Source organism: Dermacentor albipictus, chromosome 10 (genome assembly GCF_038994185.2).
Source record: "Dermacentor albipictus isolate Rhodes 1998 colony chromosome 10, USDA_Dalb.pri_finalv2, whole genome shotgun sequence".
Lineage (NCBI taxonomy): Eukaryota > Metazoa > Arthropoda > Arachnida > Ixodida > Ixodidae > Dermacentor > Dermacentor albipictus.
In genome coordinates, this window is record NC_091830.1 from 26,501,791 (window position 1) to 26,516,281 (window position 14,491).

The 14,491-nt window shown below is 47.3% G+C and overlaps 2 protein-coding genes across 3 annotated transcripts in view; one reads left to right on the top strand and one right to left on the bottom strand.

Moving 5' to 3' along the window:
• The window catches only part of LOC139050766 (uncharacterized), an 83,276-nt gene that overhangs the window by 44,490 nt on the left and 24,295 nt on the right, over window positions 1–14,491 (top strand). The window lies entirely within an intron of this gene.
• On the bottom strand, window positions 354–2,978 carry LOC135902711 (putative nuclease HARBI1). The gene is made up of 3 exons (XM_065432935.2): window positions 2,068–2,978; window positions 1,853–1,994; window positions 354–1,401 (listed from the first exon to the last, which is right to left on the bottom strand). Exons 1-3 carry the CDS (start codon window positions 2,611–2,613, stop codon window positions 911–913), a joined length of 1,179 nt encoding a protein of 392 aa, XP_065289007.2. The 5' UTR covers window positions 2,614–2,978; the 3' UTR covers window positions 354–910.

Sequence of the window (14,491 nt, forward strand, 5' to 3'; positions counted from 1 at the left end):
CTGGATGAAGAAAAATGGTTGTCTGCGAGTTCAAAAAAATGTCATTATGCTCGTGTCATATTTATGCGATTTAACATCTGCCAACGGCCCAGTGGTAGTGCACTGGGTCCCATGTAGTGAACATCACACGGCTATTTTGGCGCCATGAAGCCATGCTCTGTGTACTTGTCTGTCATTTGCTTTGATGAAAGACGGCATTGAAGATCGATCACATGGTTTTATTTACAATGCAGATATAAATAAACGATTTTAAACAATGCAAGTTGCACTTGAAATGAATATTTACAATTTGTGTTCCTTCAATTTCAGAACTATTTACATATGTACACTATCCCAAGGGAGAATAACGCGCTTGACATGCCAGGCGATCATTTTCGGCATAACTTGGCCTTATGTCAAGGAACTGTGCGGTGGCTGTGTGGCAAAACAGCGCAGGGCCTACAAGGTGCGTGAGCACAGTACACATGGTGGAGCGAGAAGTGTTGTGCTTGGCAGCAGCCCAAATAGGAAGCGAGGAGGCGAAGACCAACATCCTCCCATGCACAGTGCAGATGGCGGTGACAGTGTCGGTGATGACAGAAGCAACAGCAGCAGCAGCAAATCATTTGGCAAACCCCAGCTGCCCAGAGAAGTAGCTACAACATTCTGCTGATGAACACAAAGTGTTCTATCCACAGGTACTAAATGAAAGGCTCTCATGTAGTGTCACAGTGGAATGATGCAATCATCTCCGGTAGTGACAGCTCACTGGCAGAGGACACGTGAAAACGCTGGTTATGATTGAGCACATTCTATAAAAAAAGCAGCACGCTATCCACTAATTGCACACATTTCTTCACATTGGTTCCTGCTCTCTATTAGATGTGTAGACAGCGGTAATAAACATCTGCCTGCAGTGTCAGGCACATGTTTATTGCTGCTGTCGGTGCTGCTGTCGTCGCAGCCGCCTTCGCACCCTTTGCAGGTATCGCTGGTGCTGCTGCCGTGTCGTGCCAAATGAGCTAATAACATTATCCCGGGCAGCACAGCCTCTCATGTACATCATGCGTGCTGCCCTCACTCGGGGAACTCTCTGTGGGGAGGGGTTGCCACTTTCATCGTCACTGCTGCTGTTGCTGCTGTCATCACTAACATCATCCGACAACACGTCACCTTCATCAAGACACAAGTTGTGCAACACTGCACATGCGGCAACGATGTTGGCAGCGCGCTCTGGTTGGTAGTGGAGGGCGCGGTACCGCTGAAGGCAGCGAAAGCGGCTCTTCAGAAGCCCAATGCACCGCTCCACTACGGACCGCATGGCAGCATGTGCAGTGTTGTACCTGCCTTCTGCAGTGTGTACGGGAGGGTGGCCTGTGACTGGGGTCAGGAGCCATGGTTCCAGGGGGTAGCCGCTGTCACCTGCAGGATCATAAAAAATGGTATGAAATCTGCACAAAGTTTAGTAGGCGAAGCATGGGTCATGTAAAATGCACCTACTACAGAAAGGCTGCAATAAAGAAACATACAGGCTGAGCACCTGACCCAGCTGTGATCACAGATAACAATAGCTGGGACACAGCATCCCTATTTGCAGCAAGGCAGCTTTTTGTGTAGTCTTCATTCACAAATGACTGTCGGTGTAAAAAAAGAATGTGACAACGTGTGCACTGTACACTCACATTAAAAATTAGTTTAAAGTAAGGTTTCTTGTCACTTTATTTCGTGCGGATACCATTGGAAAATTTCTACATCTCGCCTATACTTAGTAACCTGACTGTAACATAAGGGGTTCGGGCTTCAATATTCTCTTACGCCGCGAGCACGCTTTGCTGCCAGAATTGCAACTGTACAAAATTTTCCCGCTGCTCACCGAGGAGGTGTTCGCCGGCCTTGGCAATATGCCCCTCCAGGAACCGACGACGCAACCACGTAGTTCTCCAGACGTGGGCGTCGTGGTCTGACCCCGGTCGCAGAGGGTCGATGGCGAGGATCCGCATGCCTGCGTCGCAGATCTGACGAGAGCGCGCACAGCATAAGCCACGCGTTGCGATCACGGGCCAATTAGACAAAAATTAAGATACTTACGAACATTGTGTTGAGGGCGTAGTACCCTTTGCGGCACATGAATGCCGCCTTCTGCTCGCCCTTCGGTGCGATGATGGCTATCAGGCTGCCGTCCACGCATCCGATGACGCCGGGAATGGAGCCGCGTCGAAGGAACCCTTCCTTCACGGCCGCCTTCTCCTCCGACGTCCTCGGGAAATGGACCCACTTGTTGCGGGCCCCGGCGTGGACGATTGCCTCCGCCACGCGTCGCACACACTTGCTGACCGCAGGCTGGGTCACGCCGATCGTCTCCTCGCTCCCTACCGAGGCCTGAAAGCTGCCCGTTGCGAAGAATCGCAACGCGCACAACACTTGCCGCTCCACCGACAGCGCTGAAGTTCTCACGCCTCCGAGTTCCTCCGCCACTTCGTCGCACAGCCACCGCACAGTTTCTTTCTTCAGGCGAAAGTGCCGCCGAAACTGATCGTCTGGCATGTCAAACGCATCCTCGGGCTCTCTCCTCCCGCGCCCGCACAGACGAGCCGCCGCCGCCGCCGCCGCCAAACAAACCACGAAGGCCGCCATTTTTTTCTATTCCAAACGGACCGGGGCACTCACCGGCTATTCCACGAATTTGCCGGGTTTGTTCGGCATAATTCAGCATAATGTGTGCGTAAACGTCACTTTGACGTGGCAGTTTTTGTGCATTCCTGACGTCGCTTGACAGGCAGGAAAAATGGGCGCGGCCTCAAAAAATTCGACCAATGACCGAGCGGTGTCGGCCATGTTGGAATAGAAACAAAACGGAATAGTTTTACGTTATACCGATCTAGGTTTTCTTTATTATTGTCGTTTTTTAGCGTGCACGAAAATCTAAATAAACGACATCTTTTGCATTGCGCGCCACATCGCAATGCCGTCACTGCAGCCGGCATTCAAACCCTAGAACTTTGCCGCAGAACGTCACAGCCAATGAACCGCCGCGACAGGCGCTGACGGACAGAATGCAAAAGTAGGAAGCTAAGACTTGGCGATTGGTCAGTTAATAAATCCTGTCGACCTTGCCTTTGGTCGGTCACTCGGCTAGTTAACGCGCTAATCAATCCTTCTTTTAGTTCCTACGTATAGTCTGCTGGAGCTGAACGCGTCCTTGCGTCTTCGAGCAGTAGATCAAGCACTCTACGGTTTCGGAAAAAAAAAGAAAGCGAGCAAAATGCACGAAGCACGGTATTTGAGAGCAAGGCTGATAAGCCGGTTGATAAGCAAAGCGCTGACGGCTCAGAAGTCAATGTGAAAGGTTTCGGCGTGATACTGTATCGGCGCCTACTCGTTTTCTAAGGGACCGTCCATGTTACACACTGTGTCGTGGACAATTTGTACACCCTTCAGCGCCGACGCTTGCCCAGTGATGCCTTATCGAGTGACCTACACATTGAAACTTTGTTTTTTGTGTACTTCGATAACTTCGATAAGGCGGTAGACGTCGAGCCTTATCCGAAATCCTGAACGTACAGGTGTGGAAGGCGAATCAAAGCGGTCCAATCTTGCACTGAAAATTCTAAGCCAGAGTGGTTGCCGTTTTCGAAATAGCCTGCGTCATGAAGAGGATCCGAGGAACATCAATCTTCAATTGGTCACAACCATGCAGGCAACGCAGCCAGAAAAAGCATAGGGGATATTAATAGACATGTTTGAACTAAAATGCAGAAATACTAAAGTAGAGGTAAATGAAAGGGTGGGCGAATAGACAAGGTGCCAGCAGGCGGGCGCCGAACCCACGTCCTCCGTATTTCGGGTGCGGCACCTCGCCAATTAGGCTACGCAGTGTCACCACGTGTCCGTTCACTTTCTTGGGCACTGATTCAGTCACAGGCGGTTATGCAGGCTGGTGCATTTCAAGAAGCACACAGCAGACACAGCACACAGCAGCCGCACAAGGCCACGGGCCCAACATCTTCTCTGTGAAAGGACGGTCTAGGTATAAGTGCTCCAAACTTGTGTGTGTATAACAGTGTAAACTGTGAAGTTCTTTCTTCCTTCTCCACTTTCAATCAGTACGAGTATATTTTGAAGGTAAATCTTTCCTTATGCGTATATATACATCATATATATATATATATATATATATATATATATATATATATATATATATATATAATGTGTGTGTGTGTGTGTGTGTGTGTGTGTGTGTGTGTGTGTGTGTGTGTGTGTGTACGCATGTACACGTATAAATGTATATATACTGTAAAACCGGAACATAGGTCGACCCCCAAACCTTATTTCTTAAAAATGAAAAAAAAAACGATGTATGAGACGGAGGTAGATTCTTTGCCGTAGTTGCTTTTTTTAAAGCTCGGCCTGTATTCCGGTTTTTACGATATATATTTATAGTATGCAAGTGTTGCTTCATCTGGGCAGCCGTTATCGTTGTGGCTGCTTAATATCGAAAGCTACAGTAATAGTTTGAGCATAGTGCCAATGAATCTCTACGACCTTGTTTGCCGTCTCATTTAACGTTAGTTTAACCTTCTTACAAAGAACGAAGCTATCCGGTATCTGTTGTAACGATATCAATTTAAAAAGAACCAGCCTTGAAAGCCACACTGGTTTGACATTAAATGAGGCATCAGTGGGAGCAAGGCTTAGTGGCACGATTTGCGAGCTTTCAAAGCCAACCGTGCAGAGATTGTCGGAAACCGGCCTTTGTGTGAAACGACGCATGTGCTTGCAATGCTGATCGTAAAACTGTGAGAGGGCAGTGCAGCGACGAGTAAAATGGGAAACGGTGCGGAACGTACGAACCGTTTTACGAGTCAGATTTATGCGCGATTGACATTTATTTCCGGCCGCGTGGATGCTACAGAAAATTGAGACCCGATTATTGGCAAAAGAAAATATTACAGCGCAAAGGCCAGAAGCGCTTGCGGCTCCAATTCGGAGAAAACGTTACTAAATGGAAGGGAAAAAAAATGAAACATTATTGTGGAACGGGAACGAAAGAATGAGGAGACAATAGTCAATGAAGATTTCGCAGACGTTTCTGAGAACCTTAAGAGAAAGTGCTAATCGCCAGCAAAGTTTTAAACGCCCCTTCATTTTCCCTCCACACAAACGCGTGATCTATTCAGGTCTCGACGGCTCGTCGCGAAAATGTCTTTCTTTTTCACCTAAATCACCTCGTCGTTAACATCTAGCCAATCAATACGCAGATGTAGCGATCGTATTTTTCGAACTAAACTTGCTTAAACGAACAAGTTTATTTAGCACCGTGGGTGATGACGTCGCTGTCGATGTTGTCGACATTTGGTACCAAGCGTGGCCTAAGCGCGCACAATCACTGCCCATCCGGTGACGTCATGGGTGCAGCCAGCGGAGAAGGGAGGTAAGGTGACACTGAACGCGCATCCCCCTCCCACCCCCGCTCCTTGAAATTTCTTTACACCGAGATACCTAGCACAAACAGACGTTCGACAACACCCTCCTAATAGTTGCGAGTCGGCAGAGTTAACTTGGCCAGCTGTGAACTGCACCATTTCCTTCTATAGTGCCCGGACTGAACAATTTCAATGCCACAGTCTGAGAAAGCCCGCAGGAACCAAGGAGTTTGAGCGTGTCAACCTAGTAGGCACACTGTCGCCTCTTTATTTGCTGTCCCTTCATATGTTGTGGGCCGGTATTTTGTAGCGATGCCTTCTCCGATTCTATGCTTTTTCAGGCTTTTCGTGCTTGGCCAGAGGTCAGGGTGATGGTCTGCCCACATTATCAGCGGGATCAGGCGGCCGTGTGTGGTCGATGATAAGAATAGCATAGAATAAGGCATAAGGCATCGCTACAGAATAGCGGCCCTGGCGGAGGCCGCGGCAGAAGCACTAAACGTGTCTCCGAGCTCGAGGGCTCGAATTCTGCTGACCGCGATCTGAGGGCACAGCCCGAAGAAAAACAAGTCTATTAACCGGCAAGACCGAGAGACGGCAATCGCTTTGCCGATCCCTTGTTTTTCGCGGATTCTGTCGTCGGCGACGCAGAGCAAACGTTCTTCGAGCTTTGCCGCCAGTCAGCCGCCGCTAGCGACATTCCTCTATACCCGCGCCCGGCCTCCATCCCTCTCGCCTCTTGAGGCTAATAAATCACACGCCCGCTTGACTATCTTATCGCAGAGGCGGCTTCACCGCCTTCGGAAAGCGCTTACTTGCGCCGCAAGCACAGTGATGTCAGTTGCGGGCTGCAGCTGTGCATAAAAGCAACGCGCGTTCGTCCTCTGGTCTGCTGGAAAAGTGAACACTGTCGCCATAGATCAGCCTGTGGATATTGTGTGTTTTCGCTTCCTCGCTCCCTTTTTTCTTTCTTTGATCGTTTGCTGTTTGTTCGTTTGTTGCTGTTATTTTAGCGATAAAAATGAGCACCGAAAGCTACTGTTGACCAAAATAAGCTTCTATTTGCTTAAGAAGGATGACGTCATCGAAATGTTTCCTTCGTCCGCTCTGCCGGCGCCTGTAAGGTTGACGTCAATCGGTTGTCTTTCAAGTTGACCGCGCTAACTTGTTTGCTTGGTCGCTTCACTGGCTTACGCATTCCGTCTTCTGCCATGCAGTGCACTTCAATACAGTTCCCTCGGAAGTTCTGGATTCCTGACGCCTGCGGAAAGCTCAAATTTACCGAACGACCCAAGTAAAACACAGCAGCTTGAAAAGGTTAAAAAACAATGTTTACCAGAGAAAATGGCCTTCCTCCACCAAACAATTATTGATGTCCATGTTTGTGACCCATGGCTAGACGGGAATGCAGCAGAAGAACGAAAACTATGTTACCAACTTTCTTGTCGCGTACGCGTCGTAGCTGTCTCCATAGCAACGTCTTGAAAACTCTTTTCGTATTTTGCAACGTGCTGCCTGAAACTGACCCCTTCGAGAACGCATTCGACGTGAGCGATGGTTGATAGTCACTGATGTACTGCCCCATCGTGCGCTCCAAATGTGTGTGGCGGGCTGAGATCGTGCATATTAGTTGTTAAGGCCTTGTTGTGGTGGTGTAGTTGATGACACGGAGCTTTACGGTGATGTGTGAAATCTAGACAGTGTTGTCCTGGTTGCTAATCACAACTGTCCCATAATTAAAGCCTCGATAAAATTTTACCTACAGTTGCACAAGATTGAACACTGTTGGAACACGCTGTGCGAAAGAGCATCCATATGAACGGACGCAAAGAGTGGACGTCACAAAGATCTTGCCGACACAAACTTTTTTTTTTCATGAAAAATTTATTCCGCAATGCAAAACGCTGCGCAACACGAACTCCTGCAATTCGAAAGTCTGCTGCGACCAGCGGGGACTTTAACATTTTTTTTCCTAATGGAATTATCGAACATTTTTGTAGAGACATTACAATGCACTTGTTTAGCTTATTTGATCGGCGATCCCGACGTCAGACGCAAGGATAATTTTTAAATGCGAAGCATTTGTTTGGCGAACATTTGCCACTTTGACAGTACCTCTCGATCTAGCCGCCCACATCTTCGTGCTCTCATGGTCGCTTCGTTTACTTGGTATGCAGCAAAATTGTCATAGTATGACAAGAGCGTATGAGGAACATGAATGATCAGTCGTGACATGAATATCATGGCGTGTTTATCATGCAGGTCATGAAACAGCCGCATATATCTTCGTGTTATCATCGTCGTTTCGTTACCTTAGTAGGCTCCCCGCACACTGCTTCGCATAACATTGATTTCCACAGCGGGTGGGATATGCCCGTTCTTTCTTTTTTTTTCCTTATTTCTTTTCATTAAGTGCTTCGTTATCTCTAGGCTCTCGATGCTGCTATCTGCGCGATGGAGAGATAACGAAACCAGAATCACAAATTTCCTGGAAGAACCCATCTTTCTCTCTTTTTTTTCCCCTTCATACGGACAAACATTCACCAACATTTCCCTCAACAAATGACGTGTTCACGGTGAAGAGCTTAGAATGACTCAGCGATTCCCGTCCTAGCATGTTTATTTTCATAGCTGTGATTGAAATTGACAATGGGCTACCAGGATAAGGCTACCTAAGGTTGCGCCGTGTCTCCTGTTAGGACCTCCTACACTGTAAAATAATTTACACCCCCAAGAGTGAGTAACGCTATAAATTGGTCTGTAACTCACACCCTTGAACTCAAAAAGGGTGTAAAATGTTGGGTTATAGATTAATGTTCGCCATTTATTTTTTAGGGGGTGTAAATTATTCTATGGTGCACTCCTTAAACCCACGGCAAAAAAAAGAAAAAGGCGCAATTCGAAAATGCGAAATCTGAACGGTTTAGCATGGCATTACCGGACTACCACTGACGGCTAACCAGGCACCATCTGCCAGCGCAATCCCCATACTGCCGCATATCTGTATTAGGTATCTGGCAGGGGCAGCAAAGGCAGTTATGAAGCGACGTACGGGGCTGTGATAAAGCGTTCTACCGTCATTTTTATTTTTTTATTTTATCGCAGTAGCACTAGGTTACCAGCCAATTCCGGGTGTTAAGTACATGAGCATTCGCTGTACTGTAATGATCATGAGTTGTTAGTAGCTGGCAGGGATGGTAGAGATAACGTAAAAATAGAAGCATAAAGATGTGTTAAAGTGTTCTACTATTACCGCTGTACCAATACCAGTGCACCCCGAACCAGGCGCGAGTTGGATGTACATCGCTGTTCTGTGACCATCGTGAGCAGTTGGCGTCAGGCAGAAGTGCTAGAGGTAGGGAAAAAAATTATAAGGCTGTGCTTAAACACTCAGCTGATGCCTCTTTATATAGCAGCAAACCACCCAGCCCCTGAGTCTGATGCACTGCTATGCGCATGTTCATTTAGCGCGTGGCAATTATGAAAATGGTTACGGAAAAAAGCGATAAACCAGCGGCTCAACGTTCCCGTCGTTACCGCCTACTACGGTTACCGCGAGTCTAACAAGGCGCATCTAGCACATTGCAAGTACGCACTGGCATAGCGATAACGCGTGAAAAAGTTTAACTAAGCTCTAACAACCGTCGGAGCGTTAAGAGTAACCGAGTGGGAAACACAGTAATGTACAAACACCGTTCCCACAATCTGTTTTCGTCTCTCAATGCTCGTTTGTTCCTGTTGTTATCGCTAGGCACATGCTTATTCGGCGCCGACTGCCTGCCCCAGAACAAAAATTTTTGCGTAGCAGCCGGATCGCGTATTCGGTAGACACGGGTTGCTTCACCGGCATAAGTATACTGTGCGTATGTCGTGGTCACTGACCTCGCAGTGCTTTTATCTCCCGCCCCTCAATGAATGGCGCAATTGCTTCGCTGCAACGGGCATCAACGTCCGATACACTTCGAGGTGCAGCGAAGTACTCCCGCGCGCGTTATCTCGCTTGCAACCGCAGTTCGATTCAAATCCAGTGAATCAAGGTGCGGCAAAACAGTCGGTATAGCGCGACCTACCCGATCCTTCTGCGTCGGCCAGCTCAGCTCTAGAGAAGTGCAGTCGAAAGTCTCTATAACGAACGTTTCCACAGCAAAATGCCCTGCATAAGGAAGGAATAATTCTTGTCTCCGTTCTACTTTGAGTGGATGCGGTGCGTGACCTTTACAACGAAGTCACCTGTATAGCGAATGATTTCGGAGGCCCCATGTACTTCGTTACAAAGGCGCTCCACTGTATGATGACGATGATGATTTAATGGCATCTCCTTTGAAACGGGGCGGTGGCGAATAGTCACCTAGCTTGCTTGAGTTAATCAGGTATACCACAAATGCTTTCGGTTCTAGCATTTTTGCGTACCTCTCGTTAACCTTGTTTCCCTTTCTCGAAACTTCTCCATCTACCTTCTGCCGCTCTCTATGCTGTAACGGATCCTGTCTTATCGATACCTTTCCTGTTTTTTTTTTTTAGTATGGTCAAAATACATTGAGGGCTACTAATTCCCCGCATTTCGTAGCAAAATTGCTGTTTGAAGAATACGGTTCGCAAAAGCAATTTAGCAGCTTGGGATGACATAAACGTTTCCCCAGGTCACGTTATCGATGAATTCAGAGATTTCGCGGATTATTGGTGCGTATTCAGGCCTCTTCTGTACCCTTGTTTATTTATAATTCTGGGGTTATGCGTGCCAAAACCACTATTTGATGTTGAGGCACGCCGTAGTGGGGGATACTCCGGACCAATGTTGACCACCTGGAATTCTTTAACGTGCGTACAGTGCACGGCATATGGGCGTTTATGTATTTCAGCCCCATCTAACTGCGGCCACCGTAGTTCGTTCATTTTTTTCGAGTGCAGTTTAATAGTTTCTTATAGGTTTCACCACAAGTCGCCATAGTCCATGACGTCGGGAAGGTCTGCAGTGCTGGTTTTGTCCGTGGGCGTCCCACCCATGCCTCTCACTCTTACGTCGTTTTCCTGGCTTGGTGGCGAACCCTTAATTCGCTCTCGGTGCAGTAATCGGTTTGGTGCTCGAGAAACAAAATGTACAGTCAACCGCGAAAGCATACAGGACGCAGGATCTGCCAAGAAGCTGAATTCTCGCGAAGCGTGGTCACAGAGCCTCGAATTAAATGTTCCAGCATGTAGTAGCCTTCGCCACCTACACAGTGATTCATTAAATATGAAGTGTGATGCATTAACAGTGCAGGAATTCACATTTGAAGGGGAAACCGCAGCCCGTAAACTTTTGCTGTTGACTGTACCTGCCTCAATCATGTCGATATATTGCTAGCTTCCGCCATCGTTTGAAGAGTTTGTCGCGAGAGCTAGTGTCGACTTTACTCACTATTTTCTTTTTTTTTTGTCTATACGGGCTCGCGTATGTCGTCTGCATAACCCTCGTGCGCGCAATCAGATTTCTGTCCTCCGAAGCGGCACTAAGCAACGATGGAACGATAACGGGCCTCCCTCTAGTGGTCGCTATCGCTGCGGTGCTTTCGAAGAAACGCAATCTTGTTTTGCTTGATAAAACGTTCTTCGAAACATTCCTGACATATTATCACTTACACAACATTCGACACTGTACTCACTCCATCGATATGTCGGAAGGGGAACAACACTCGTCGAGGAATGAGTGGCGGATCGGCGTCGTAAACATTCACTGGAAGACGACCTGACGTCAGCGCTACTCAGGCAAGGCGAATCTGAAGAACATCGATAAAGCTTGTTTTTCTCTATAAAGATGCGAATGCCTAGGCACATCATCTTTCCTTCGCTTCCTTTTTTTTCTCTCCACTTGAACACCCTGGCTCTCTCTCTCTCTCTCCATCTCTCTCCACTTTTAGAGTGGCAATGCTTCAATCCGTCAAGACCACAAAGCCACCTTGAATGCCGTGTGACGTCAACTGAAGGATGAATGAGCCTGCCCTATTTTACTGAGACAAACTTCCTAACATGAGTTTTAGTATTCTTATGACTTATGTATCTAACGCAGCGTAGTACGGGGTAGAGGGCGAACCGTGGAAAGTGACAGACAGACAGACAAAGAACTTTATCAATGGTCTTGATGAACCGGCGTTAGGGTACCTCCCTTTTCAGGGAGTCCCCGTAGCCGTCGCGGGCCGCACCCACGTCGGGGTCGGAAGATCGTGGTCCTCCGCCCTGTCGCAGGCCCTCTGGACAGCCCGTAGTTGCTCTGAGAGGTCGCCGCTCTTAAGGGCTGCCTCCCAGTCGGTTAGAGTGGTTAGCGATGAGCTGCGTAACGCAGGGCATTGCCAGAGCATATGGGACAAGGAGCAGTATGCCTCCCCACAGTCTGGACAGTGGGGTTCTACATTAGGCGCGAAGTGACTGAATCTGCCCCTGGAGGGAAATGACCCCGTTTGAAGCATGCGAAACGCCGACGATTGTGGTCTATTAAGTTTAGCGTGAACTTTTGATTTGCATGGATAGCATTCAGTTAGTATGCAGCCTTAACGAGACCTGATTTTAAGAAATTTGGGTTTACCGAAGTGCTTTAGAATCGTGGACGTGTATTTCCATAGAGCCTAATTAGTGCGTCGAAAGCCTCGGGAGCAACGAAGGGAAATAAGCGTTCCGAGCAATTTAGGAAGCTTTGGGGGGAAATATCGCTGTATTAAGGATAAAATAATGCTTTGCACACCTACAGTTGAGCTAATCAACGCCATTTATCTGTTAATAAAAAGATTTCGCGACAAGAAGCGACTCGTCTCCTATTGAAAATAGCATTCTTGAAGGACCTTACAGCGAAAGGTAAAGTAAGCTATGCCTTACTTCTAAAGTTCTGTTTTGCAAAATTTTACCGGAGCGAAGTTGTAAAACGAAATGCCTACACTTCGTCCCCTAAAGGCAAATCTCGGAAATTCAAATTATGCCCCGCTTGGCAGAAATCTAATGTCCTGTTTTCATGAACTACGTGACGCCAGCTAGCTCCCCGCCGTTTACTAAACTGCCGCATCGCCATGCACTTAAATCCGAGCATGAATGCGCGAGCGCTTTGTATCTGCATAAAATTCTCGCCTTTCTGACCTTATCCCGTAAGCAGTAACCGTACAATTCGGTCTTAAATCAAGCGTCGAAACTGTTTGTACCCCAGACTCCTGGTTTAAAGTACTCTAGTGTAGCATAACCAGGCAGTGCATCGACAGGAGAACACACAGCCACACACAACGACCGTGTTGCTGATTGCGTTACCAGAATACATTACGAAGTCTTGTGAAAAAGCCCCATTGCAACTCTACTGGTTGAGTCCTCTACTTCCCAGTCACCTCTGAAAAAGTAGATGGATGGAGACAGACACAGACAGACAGACAGACAGACAGACAGACAGACAGACAGACAGACAGACAGACAGACAGACAGACAGACAGACAGACAGACAGACAGACAGACAGACAGACAGACAGACAGACAGACAGACAGACAGACAGACAGACAGACAGACAGACAGACAGACAGACAGACAGACAGACAGACAGACAGACAGACAGACAGACAGACAGACAGACAGACAGACAGACAGACAGACAGACAGACAGACAGACAGACAGACAGACAGACAGACAGACAGACAGACAGACAGACAGACAGACAGACAGACAGACAGACAGACAGACAGACAGACAGACAGACAGACAGACAGACAGACAGACAGACAGACAGACAGACAGACAGACAGACAGACAGACAGACAGACAGACAGACAGACAGACAGACAGACAGACAGACAGACAGACAGACAGACAGACAGACAGACAGACAGACAGACAGACAGACAGACAGACAGACAGACAGACAGACAGACAGACAGACAGACAGACAGACAGACAGACAGACAGACAGACAGACAGACAGACAGACAGACAGACAGACAGACAGACAGACAGACAGACAGACAGACAGACAGACAGACAGACAGACAGACAGACAGACAGACAGACAGACAGACAGACAGACAGACAGACAGACAGACAGACAGACAGACAGACAGACAGACAGACAGACAGACAGACAGACAGACAGACAGACAGACAGACAGACAGACAGACAGACAGACAGACAGACAGACAGACAGACAGACAGACAGACAGACAGACAGACAGACAGACAGACAGACAGACAGACAGACAGACAGACAGACAGACAGACAGACAGACAGACAGACAGACAGACAGACAGACAGACAGACAGACAGACAGACAGACAGACAGACAGACAGACAGACAGACAGACAGACAGACAGACAGACAGACAGACAGACAGACAGACAGACGTAGATGGATATAGATATGGATGTAGATATGGATGTAGATATGGATGTAGATATGGATGTAGATATGGATGTAGATATGGATGTAGATATGGATGTAGATATGGATGTAGATATGGATGTAGATATGGATGTAGATATGGAGGTAGATATGGATGTAGATATGGATGTAGATATGGATGTAGATATGGATGTAGATATGGATGTAGATATGGATGTAGATATGGATGTAGATGGATATGGATATGGATGTAGATGGATATGGATATGGATATGGATGTAGATGGATATGGATATGGATATGGATATGGATGTAGATGGATATGGATATGGATATGGATATGGATATGGATATGGATATGGATGTAGATGGATATGGATATGGATATGGATATGGATGTAGATGGATATGGATATGGATGTAGATGGATATGGATATGGATATGGATGTAGATGGATATGGATATGGATGTAGATGGATATGGATATGGATGTAGATGGATATGGATATGGATGTAGATGGATATGGATATGGATATGGATATCGATGGATATAGATAGATAAATCAGCCCACATTGCAATTTTCATGGTTTCGTCCTGGAATCGACAGTTGCCCGAAAGAAAGGAAGACATATACCTAATCCGTTGTCGCTTATTGGATTTATACTTTTACGGAAGCTTTGCAAACTCTCAAGCCGACATCAAAGCTATGCAAACTCATTATGCAGCCACATAAGGAAACGAAGC

Excerpts from the sequence above, each read along its gene's own strand:
- LOC135902711 (XM_065432935.2), bottom strand. The coding sequence starts at position 2,613 with ATGGCGGCCTTCGTGGTTTGTTTGGCGGCGGCGGCGGCGGCGGCTCGT. Across the intron at positions 1,995-2,067 it reads ACGCCCTCAACACAATGTTC|ATCTGCGACGCAGGCATGCG; the intron begins GTAAGTATCTTA and ends CGCTCTCGTCAG. Across the intron at positions 1,402-1,852 it reads GGCCGGCGAACACCTCCTCG|GTGACAGCGGCTACCCCCTG; the intron begins GTGAGCAGCGGG and ends ATGATCCTGCAG.